At 34.9% G+C, this 11,983-nt stretch overlaps 1 protein-coding gene across 1 annotated transcript; it reads left to right on the top strand.

Moving 5' to 3' along the window:
- Nucleotides 1-916: 916 nt before the first annotated feature.
- LOC110440246 (beta-1,3-galactosyltransferase brn-like) lies at nt 917-11,412 on the top strand. The gene is made up of 2 exons (XM_021483193.1): nt 917-1,180; nt 8,339-11,412. The coding sequence occupies exon 2, from the start codon at nt 8,972-8,974 to the stop codon at nt 10,019-10,021; it is 1,050 nt and encodes a 349-aa protein (XP_021338868.1). The 5' UTR covers nt 917-1,180; nt 8,339-8,971; the 3' UTR covers nt 10,022-11,412.
- The last annotated feature ends 571 nt before the right edge of the window (nt 11,413-11,983 follow it).

Here is an 11,983-nt window from a genome sequence, read left to right as displayed (position 1 = left end):
ATGTTTTGCGGCACTATATATCTTCTAGGTAGTAACTGTAGATGTTTTGCGGCACTATATATCTTCTAGGTAGTAACTGTAGATGTTTTGCGGCACTATATATCTTCTAGGTAGTAACTGTAGATGTTTTGCGGCACTACATATCTTCTAGGTAGTAACTATAGATGTTTTGCGGCACTACATGCGACACTAGACGCGTTTGTTTTTGTTTGTTTGCTTCACTAGGAGTAATTTGGTTATCCAGCAGACGTAGTTAGTTGTACATACCAGGGTGTATTGCCCACGTTAAGCCGTATAGTGATTGTGCATTCATGATATAGGCCGATCGAGAGACTCTATTGATAAAGGACTCACCAAATATTCTGTTAATGTTAGAACTCGCAATTCACAATGCTTATTTATTATTAACATTTTTTTTGTACCTCACATGGTTTCCTTGAGTCAAAATTACTGTAATTTTTCAATAAAAACTTAAGCATATTTCAAACGTTTGGCCTTTTGTTCATAAGTCAGCAGCTGCTCCAAATAAATCTAAAATTACACAAATATGATAAAAACGAAAAAAGCTTGTATCTGCTCCGACTCTTTGCCACTACTACAAAGTATCAAAAACCGGAACTTTAACGTAGAAAAAATATTTCCCTTCGTGTTAAAGGGTTTTATCTTCGGCCCACTGATCTTGATTTGGACACCTGGCCATGTCGGAATAAATAAAATAGATTTAAACCATCAATAGCGAATTTTATTAAAACGAATTGGCAAAATATATGCTCTGAAGACACTAACAATAATTTATTTCAGTTCTATCTAATTTAGTTTTATGTTCAATAGGTAGAGCAGAACGGGCTGTCGTTCCGGTTCGGAAGATACATCATACGATAAAAATATAAATCATTCGGGCACGTTGTTGCATGCAATCGAGTGTGTAGATGCAAGCGCTCAGAAAATTGCATCAGCGAAAGTGAGGAAGTTTTACTCCACGTGATACATTCATCGTCGTATAAGCATCGTGTGAATCTATTGTGATGTAGGAAATCATTATATGACAAATTGTTAGGTTAGACGAACTGTGGTGGTTAATGTATAGAGTTTTTATTCTATAACCATACCGTACATGTACTGGAGTTACCTGTGTAATGGATTGCGGGTGTGATTGTACAAAACAAAAAAACAAAATAAGGTAAGGCGTACCGTCCTAACCATATTACTACAGTCACCGTTATAGATATTGAGTTTTTGATATTTGTACAAGCATGCTATTTTAATTCACATTTTAAATATATATTTTGTATGTGACTAACGCAGTACATCCGATTATTATATCCTATGTTTGAGTATTGCGTACCGGTGTTCGCGTCCTAGGCGTTGTGATATTCCGAACCAGGACGTAAACTCACAGTCTAACAATCAATCGGTATTTGCATTATTTTGCATTATCGCGTTTGACCTTAAACAATTGCTACCTGCACACTTGTGCAGACTGGGTATATGACTTCACATCATCTCTCAACTGCTTATGCAGAAACAGTATGTATATGACTTACTTAGTACATCCGCGAACTAACTCCATAAGAGCAAGCGATATTTAACGCAAAATGTGCAAGTGTATGTTATCTTTGTCCTAGGCGCGGTAACAATCGGAACAAGGACGTAAAGTCCTATATATGAGCTTAATACATGTTACAGACACACGTGTACAGACACGTTTTATGACTACACATTCAACGAAATATTGGATATTTTAATGGACCAATACACTCACAAATGTGTCCTGTTATGGTAGACATTTATATTCGCGAAAAGTATATATCTTATATTGAATACTTTTACAAACAGAATATCTTTCAAAATAGTTTTGATGTATGCAGCATTAAGATAAGTTTAAAATCTGTAAAATGAAATTTAAAATCCACAGATGAAAGCTTTGGCGGCGCAATCTGTCTTTTCATTACCTGGTATTCCGCAATGGCCGGGAACCCAGCATGCTATGTTTTTTATATTTAGAGGGAATACTGTGTTATAACATTGATATGTTATTAATTGAAATATTCGTCAACTGTTTTGTTACGAACACTTTATAGAATAGATAGGGAATCAGAGTAGATCATTGATTTCGGTACATCATTTGATTTGATGTGTTCGAGGGAGAGATATATATGGATTCGAATTAAATCTTGTATCATCTAAAGATCAAGTAATCGTTAAATAAGATGGATGGCATAATTAAGAAATGATTTGTGATATTTTCATGTATACATGGAGGAGTAAACATCCTCAGACTATGTTGGTGTATTCGCCTCCATGTTGTAGTGAAGATCTCATGCCGAGTTTATTGTGCTACCTAACTGAAATACTATACACCCAGCACAGCATTCCGCCGTGTCACATTATACTGACAACGGGATATCCAGTTTTACCCTAAATGCTGAACGTTCAGGAGGAAATAACAACTAAAGCTTTAGTACTTTGGTACAATGAACCTCACGTGATTAAACAAACTCCCCGACCCGACCTCCGATAAGAATACGGCCGCACTGACTTGAAATTCCGCTTTGTTATAGATAGTTTTGCCTTTACCAAGGTACATTCATGTTATTTATCAGACCAGCCACATCACAGAAAACTAACGGTGAAGTAATTTGCTCTTTATAACATTTTCTCATTACATGTTATGACAAAATACGTCAAATTAAAATTATCCTTCTTGGGTCAAAGGTCACTAAATTTGAATTTTATTTCATTTTAAACTTTTTTGAAAAAAACCCGCTTTGCAGTCGATGGGAAATTGAAATCTGATGAATTAGATGTCTTCCGTGTTTCTGTAACGCTGTTTCTGGTCTTCTCTATATCCTGTTTCTATAGGACATGGAAGAAAAATCTGTTTCTACAGGAAGGCAATTTTTAAAACATATTTTATTGCAAATAAATATTTACAAAAGAATTGGACACAAGTTTTACCAACTTATCAAAGTCCTTTTCTTCAAATACATGAATATAAACAATAACTTGATAAGGTAATTTACGCAATATACATTAATTATGTTTTTATATGGAAATGGAAAATAGAGACGAAGAAAAGAAGGAGAGCGAAACGAAGTAAAGGATAGTAACACAGATAGAGTAGATGAAAAATAGAGTGGAAGAAAAGACGGATAGAGTAATGAAGTAAATGATAGTAACACAGGTAGAGTCGGAGAAAAAAAAGAGTGATAGAGAGAGAAAGATGATCACATTCAGTCAAACCTGTTGCATTTGCTGATATAATTTTGGACAGATTTTGCAATTGAGGTATTTACATTAATGCTGAATTTAGGATCGCCATATAGGAGCAAGTCTAAAGTTAAATCATCACGAACAGGTTGAAGCTCTCTTATTAATAGATTGCGATGCTGGGTGTATAAGGGACAGACACAAAGGAAGTGATAAGAGTCTTCACATGGATTACCGCATGCACATTCAGCTGTATTTGATAAATTTGCTCTAAATAGGTCATAGTTAAGGGAGCTCGCACGATTTCTCAAACGGCAATGAAGTATATTTGATTTACGGGAACCCCATACCAGAAAGCATTTATTTTGTGGTTTACCTTTTGATTTTATATTTGATTTAAATGAACTGAGAGAAGCCGAATTCCTTATAGATATATCTAGGTCATTCCACATTTTTGTAGTTGATGGGAAAAAAGAATTGCGCATTGTTTCAAGCCTAAAGTTTGGTTGTCTTAAATGTTGGGAATTTCTTAGGTTATAACGAGAAATATCCCCAATGCTATCTGGTAAGGTGTCACACAAATAATTAGGAGCTGTACCGTTTTTAATTGTAAAGAATAGGGACAATTTTCTGTTTTTCCTTCTATTACTTAGTGGAACCCAGCCAATTTCATTAAATATATGTTCAATTTTTGTGTAAATAGGTAGTCCTGTAACAATTCGTGCAGCATCTATCTGAATATTTTCAAGTTTTGATGAATTTGTCATTCCACAATTGTCCCAGACTTCACATGCATATTCTAATAATGGTCGAATGTACGTTAAATATAGTTTTTCAAGGTTATTTCTACTGAGTAACCATTTCATTTTACGAAGGGTTGCTATATATTTAGCCACTTTTTTGATAAGTTCGTCTACATGTTTATTCCATTTACCGTCGCTACTTAGTATAACTCCAAGGTGTTTGTGGCTATCTGTTAAAAGGATAGAAGTATCGTTAAAAATAAATTGGGGTTGAAAGGGTAGATTTGTATTAGAAACAATCATGATTTCGGTTTTTTTAGGATTGAAAGACATCAGCCAATTTTTAGACCATTTCTCTAGAGTTTTTAGGTCTTTATTTACTTCACTTACAATATTTTCTAGGTTTGGTGATGAGTATGAAAGCGACGTATCGTCAGCAAAAAGACGAGATAATGAGGAGAGTTCGGTTGAAATGTCGTTAATATAAATCAAGAAGAATAAAGGGCCTAACACTGAACCTTGGGGAACACCGGCGTTTATATTTCTTACAGAAGAATGGGAATCGTGAATAAAGACGGATTGCTTACGCTCAAAAAGATAGTTTGTTATCCAATTAAGAAGACTGCCTGAAATACCATGTTGTTGAAGTTTGTATAAAAGCCCTCTATGCCAAACTCGATCGAAGGCCTTTGAAAAATCACAAAAAGTAAAAGCTATATGTTCATAGTTTTCTAATGCTAACATCATAGAATGGTACATTTCAATGAGTTGATGCGTACAAGAATGATTGGGTAAGAATCCAGACTGAAGTTTGTAAATAAGATAATTAGAGTTAAAAAAGTTGTAAATATGTTTATAGACTACACGTTCAAAAATTTTTCCAACACAGCTTAATAATGATATTGGTCTATAATTCGAAGCATTATGAGCGTCGCCAGACTTAAAGATCGGCATGACGTTTGCTAATTTCCATTTATCGGGATATATACCATTGTTTAAGGAGTGATTAAAAATGAGGGAAAGGGGAATGGCAATTTCATTTGCTACAAGTTTTAACATTCGATGACTGATTCCGTCAGGCCCTGTTGCCTTATTTACATCTAGTATGTTAATAATATCAACTATTTCAGAAGGTATAATATGAATTTCGGACAAAAGAGAGTCTGTTCGTTTTTCTAAAATGGGAATAGGTTTGTTTTGGTCTACTTCGGAATGACTGGATACTGAAGAAAAATAGTTATTAAGAAGTTCACATTTATGGTTATTATCATTCGTGAATTCGTTAGCATTGTCATCAAAAAGTGGTGATATATCAGTAGTTTTGCTTCCTTTCAGTACAAACCTTAACAATTTCCAATATGTTTTGGGGTTAGATTTATTTTTGACTATGATAGAGTCGATATTTTCGTAGAAAAGTTCTTTTGCTCGTTTTATCATATTATTTGTTTTATTTCTTGATTGTTTAAATTTCGTCCTATTAAAATCATTATTATTATTTATAAGTATCTTTTTTAATCGATTTCTATTACGTATTTGTCTTCTGACAATATTATTGATCCAGGGTTTGTCATGTTGTCTAATCTGCACATATTTAGATGGTATGCATATATCTACAGCGTTAAGTATAGTGGTTGTCAGAAAATCACACATGTCATTAACGTCATTAAACATATTAAATTGGTTTACCCATGATATATTTGTGATAAAATGTTTAAGCTTTTCGATGTCTGTTTTGTCATATAGCCATACCTTTCGTTTGAAAACTGTTTGGGTTTGTTTCGGTACTTCAATTATTGTAAAAACAGCATTGTGGTCACTTATATTGTCGTCTATATTAATAACTTCACTGAAAAAAGTGTTGATTGTGTTACTGATAATTACTGGATCTAATAATGTTGCTGAATGGTCCGTTATTCTGGTAGGTTCGGTTATAATATTTGACATCTGGTACAAAGTGAGAAGGTCGAATAATTCATCTCTGGAGGATTTTAAAAAGTCAACATTTAGATCGCCCATCAAAATAACATTATCTGTAATATCGAATGCCAGGTCGAGGGAATGTTTTAGTCTCTGCCATATACCGTCAGAATAATTTAGATTAGGTGGTCTGTATAGATTTCCTATTATATGTGTAATATTATTTGAATAAACTTGTACCCATATTACTTCGTCATTAGCAAATTCTAACTCAAGTTTTCTTTTAACTACGAGAGATGGAGAATAGTATAACAATACACCCCCTCCGAACATATTCCTATCTTTTCTAAACGGTTTGTCACTAAAGCCCTGTAGCGTAATTTCTTCATTAGTTATAGAAGGATCCAAATGAGTTTCGGTTATACAAAGAATGTCGACATCGTCGGTCAATGCTTCAATGTAGCCTATTTTGTTTCGTATACTTCTAATGTTAAGATGCATAAGATTCAGTGAATGGGTTGCCGTCATATTACTAGAGTTTGGACCAGGGTTGGAATGAATATCTCCTGATGTCAGAAGAAGAAGATGGATTATCATAGGAAAGAATATGTTTACATTATTGATATAGGATTGTTATAAAAACAAATATGATGTAAATAACCAACATTTGGCATTGACTTCAAAAATATTTAGAAAATCAGCAGGGTATGTTATGTAAGTGTAGGTTATTAAAATGTTTGCAAGATTTTGGGGGCGCGAGAAGAGCTTTCATATACGGGCAGTTTAATACAAAGCATTTGGGGATGACTGGATGTGAGATTAGAAAAGAGAAGGATGAGCGGATGAGGGTAGGTAAGGATAGCAAAAAGAAAGAAAAATGGGAAGGCAATCATGGGTATCCTTTTACGACACGCCTGTAGTGGGATATATCACGTATGTTCTTGGTTCTTCAATGTCCTCTAAATTAGAAAACATGTAAAAACTATCCCCCGATTCTGCAGGGGGCACGTGCACGTTAGTCGCATTTTACAATGATGCAGCAGGACACAGGTGGCCTAATTAGGGCCCCGTATCGGAAATACGGGTGCCCTATAGTAATTACTCTGTCTGTCTGTCTGTCCGTCCACAAATTCTGTTCCTGGCTGATAACTTTGGTATTTATTGACTGATGTACATGAAACTTGGTCAAGATGTTCAGTTCACAAAAATACATATTGAGGTAAAAATATCAAGGTCAAAGGTCAAGGTCAAATTTTACATCTTTTCACTGATGAACATTTTGTTATGACATTATGAAGCAAAGTTGATCAGAATTAAACAAGGAGTCAACTGACAAAAGGTCAAGGTCATCGGGTCGGGGGTCAAGGTCAAATTTTGTAGCTTTTCACTGGTGAACATTTCGCTATGACATTATGAAGCAAAGTTGTTCGGAATAAAACAAAGAGACACACTGAGGTAAAAAGTCGAGGTCAAAGATCAAGGTCAATATATTCAAANATGAAGCAAAGTTGATCAGAATTAAACAAGGAGTCAACTGACCAAAGGTCAAGGTCATAGGGTCAAAGGTCAAAGTTAAATTTTGTACCTTTTCCCTGATGAACATTTTGTTATGACATTATGAAGCAATGTTGTTCAGAACTTAACACAGAGTCAACTGACCTTAGGTCCAGGTTACGGGGTCCAAAGGGTCAAGGTCAAGTTTTGTATTTTTCACTGATGAACATTTTATTATGATATCAAGAAGCAAAGTTGGTCGAAATTAAACAATAAGTCAACTGACCAAAGTTAAGGGTCACTGGGTCAATGGTCAAGGTCATTTGGATCCAAAGGTCAAAGACAAAGTGGATATCTGACTTTGACCCTGGCTCTTGATGGAGGAGGTATATAAGGTGAAATAAAACAAATCAAAGCTAACAAATGAGTATTGCACCGGTATTTACATTTCTGTTAACCCAGCAAATATGGAGGTGGAAGGAAACAAGACTCGCATCATAGTAAATGTAAAATGTATATTTTGCTTCCTTGCGATTCTTTTTGAAGTCCAAATGTCAAACAGCAAGCTCAGCTATTTGGGCAGATTGCTTCTTGATGATTATGGGGGATATAATGCCACAAGACGGGGCCCTTACTGACCTGTCAGTGTTCTAGTTTTCCCCGCACACGACGGGTTCTGTAGAATAGCAGTGTGTGGTTATGGCATGTATTCGGGATATCTGATCTGTAGAATAGCAGTGTGGGGTTATGGCATGTATTCGGGATTTCTGATCTGTAGAATAGCGGTGTGTGGTTATGGCATGTATTCGGGATATCTGATCTGTAGAATAGCAGAGTGTGGTTATGGAATGTATTCGGGATATCTGATAGGCAAAACGTTAGATTAACAATTAATTTGTTTGATATCGAACAATGTGTCTTGACATTTGAAAAAAAAAAAAAATCGATGTTTTATTTTCTGTCTACTGTTCCAGATTCTGTTGACTGCTGGATATTTCCATCGAGGGCATAAGGAAGACCAACTGACCGGCTTTTACTATTCTCGATGCACTTCAAGGCGGATAATAACACGCAATCACCTTGAGAAGTGTAACTACATAAGATGCACTACCTCACATCATACACGGAACCAACAGCCATGTGGAGTAATAATGATACATATATATACATATTGATTTGACATATTTTGATACATTTGATACATCAAATCATTTGTCAAACGAAGACTTTATAAACTTTATAGATTTATAAACACAAAATTAGATGCCTTTTGGACTGCTGTTACATTCCGAACTAAATCGTGAATACAGGCGCGATATAATTTAAATGTAATGGCAATATATGTTGCGAAGTGTATAGACATACCAACAAATGGTTCTATGTCGTCGTAATAAACATATCAACAATACCCATCTGCCCGCGAATATCGAAGACAGAAATCGGGATAAACAAGAAAAAATAGTTTAAAGACTACTCGTACGTAACAAAGATTAATGCAAAGCTGAGTTCATTTGTAATCGCTTCGATATACAATTTAGTAAAAACTTGATTCTTGATAACAAGCAGTTCCAAAAAGTTGACGTTATATAGCACTTCCGTAATCGAATATGATCATGAAAGTCCTGCGTTACAGACGTTTAAAAGCTGGTACGATGTTTCTTATTATACCAACCGTCTTTGCTCTGATGATGATCTACATGATACATAATCAAAAGGTTTCAAAAAGTGTAAATGATAAGAGAGAGATTCCCTTTCGTATGTTTCGTTATCCTCTGGACATCAACTTCAGAGAATTAATTATCGACATCAGCAAAACGGGTCAAACACCCGTCAAACCTATCAATGTGTATCCATATACATATGTAAAACCAAAAGAAAATATTTGTGAATCAAAGGAAGAAATAACACTGTTGTTTATGATAAAGTCAGCACCGGGAAATTTCGATCAGCGACAAGCTATCAGGGAGACATGGACTAACAGGAAATATTTCAAACAAGATATCATCCGTCATGCCTTTCTTCTTGCACGAACTACGAATATATCAATAAATGATCGTCTTTCATTGGAGGAAGATATGTATGACGACATCGTCCAGATGACGTATGTTGATAACTATTACAGGAACACATACAAAACTATTGGAGGCATTAATTGGTGTGTTAAGTATTGTCCCAAAGCTAAATTTGTTATGATGGTGGATGATGATTTTTACGTTGCCACGGATTTCCTCTTGGAGTACCTGAACGGACTACCTTACAGCACAGTTCGCTCTCTCTTTGCGGGTTACGTGTTTGACGATATTCCACAGAGAGGCCCAACTCAGAAATGGTATATGCCATTTGAAGACTATCCTTTTGACAAGTATCCGCCGTTCATTAGTGCCGGTGCCCTTATGTTGTCGATGGAATTTGTCAAAAAACTCCAGATTGCTATCCCATTTACTAAGCAGTTTAAGTTTGATGACATTTTTCTAGCAATTATTGCTTATAAACTCGATGTGAAGCCGATAAACCTTGCAGGTTTCCACATAACAAAGCGTGTTTCACTCGAGGATGAACAATTCGACAGTGCAAAAGCCTCCCATTTCTATGCAAATACAAATGACCTGAGGATGGCATGGTATTACCATTTAAAAACAAAGATATACCGTAATTAGTATTGTAAAAACAACGTTGTATTTTACTGTACTTCTAATATCTCCCGCTTTTCGAAACAAATCGAGGGATATTAACTTGGGTCCGTCCGTCTGTCACCTTTCAGTGTCCTTGTAATAACTACGCTAAAATGGTCTCATACATGCTAAATTGGTCGCATACTACTAAAATGGTCTCATACTTGCTAAAATAGTCTCATACATGCTAACATGGTCTCATACATGCTAACATGGTCTCATACATGCTAAAATGGTCTCAGACATTCTAAAATGGTCTCATACATGCTAAAATGGTCTCATACATGCTAAAATGGTCTCATACATGCTTACATGGTCTCACACATGCTAACATGGTTTCATACATGCTAAAATGGTCTCATACATGCTAAAATGGTCTCATACATGCTAAAATGGTCTCATACATGCTAACATGGTCTCATACATGCTTAAATGGTTTCATGCATGCTAAAATGGTCTCATGCATGCTAAAATGGTCTCATACATGCTAACATGGTCTCATACATGCTAAAATGGTCACAGACATTCTAAAATGGTCTCATATATGCTAAAATGGTCTCATACATGCTAACATGGTCTCATACATGCTAAAATGGTCTCATACATGCTAACATGGTCTCATACATGCTTAAATGGTCTCATACGTGCTAAATGGTCTCATACCTGCTAAAATGGTCTCATACATGCTAAAATGGTCTCATACATGCTAACATGTTAAGACTAAGTTCACTCGTCAATGTGATCCTTTTATATTTACACATAATTAATAACACTTATACATTCTGATTGCTAAGTGCATTAAGTGCTCTAATAGTGGTTCTATTTAAACACAATTTGGTGTGCACATACCTATTAACATGTTTAAGTTCGCTGGTCAATGTGATCCATGCAAATTTATGCATAATTAATTACACATACATTTTGATCGGTTTATTAGTTTCCATGTAATAAGTGTGCTTATTATGGTCCTATTTCAACAAAATGTGTTATGCACATACATATTAACTGGTATTAGACTTTGGCATTTGAATAAATGCTCTATTACAACAATAAATGTCTTATAGATATTTTTGGCAAAATCCTAGCAGAGTTCTCCGGTGTGCTTTAATTTCAAGTAGATCACACAAACACGATATTATAATTGTATTAATATTCACATAAAGGAATTTATAACCTCGGTTTTATATTTCAACATGTTTACCTATGTGCTTGTATTCAATTATTCGGTTTGAGGTGGAAATATGTAATCTAATAATAACTGGGTTATCTCCCTTGTCACTTCAGTAGTATGTCATGTGAGTGCAATTTTTTTATTGTTTTATATGCCCACCTCTACCCCTGACTTCATCCCCTTTTGAATAAAAAAGCATTTTGCTAAATGCTATAACACTTTGGCATAGTCAATTGTTTTTATATTTAGTCCCACCTATTTTGTCTATAACATTGTATTTTAATTTCAATCTAAAAAAAAAGATTTTGGCATTTTGCTCAATGCTATTAGACTTGGGCATTTGAGTAAATGCTCTCTTACAACAATAACTGTCTTAGTGGTACTTTTGGCAAAAATATAACAGAGTTCTCCGGTGTACATTAATTTCAAGTCAATCAAGTAGATGACATAAACACGATGTTATAATAACATGTTTAAGACTAAGTTCGCTGGTCAATGTCATTTGTGCAGATTAACGCATAATTAATTACTCTTATACATTCTGGTTGCTGAGGATATGATTGTTTATAACGAATTCGAACATGGACAAGTGAAGCAATCTTTATACATAATATAACTTTCCCTACTTTGATCAAAAGGAATCCCTCTTGTAACAGATCCATTACGTATGGAAACTAAAGTTTTTAGAGACCCTAAACTTCTCTCCTATAATTGATTTCTATATATCTCAAATAGTTGAGGACACATAACTGCATCCTGTCTTATTCTCAGACTAA

This window comes from Mizuhopecten yessoensis, unplaced genomic scaffold (assembly GCF_002113885.1).
Source record: "Mizuhopecten yessoensis strain PY_sf001 unplaced genomic scaffold, ASM211388v2 scaffold11175, whole genome shotgun sequence".
NCBI classification, from domain to species: Eukaryota; Metazoa; Mollusca; class Bivalvia; order Pectinida; family Pectinidae; genus Mizuhopecten; species Mizuhopecten yessoensis.
This window is presented reverse-complemented; position numbering and strand designations above follow the sequence as displayed.

Coding starts and splice junctions, on each gene's coding strand:
- LOC110440246 (XM_021483193.1), top strand. CDS start 8,972: ATGATCATGAAAGTCCTGCGTTACAGACGTTTAAAAGCTGGTACGATG.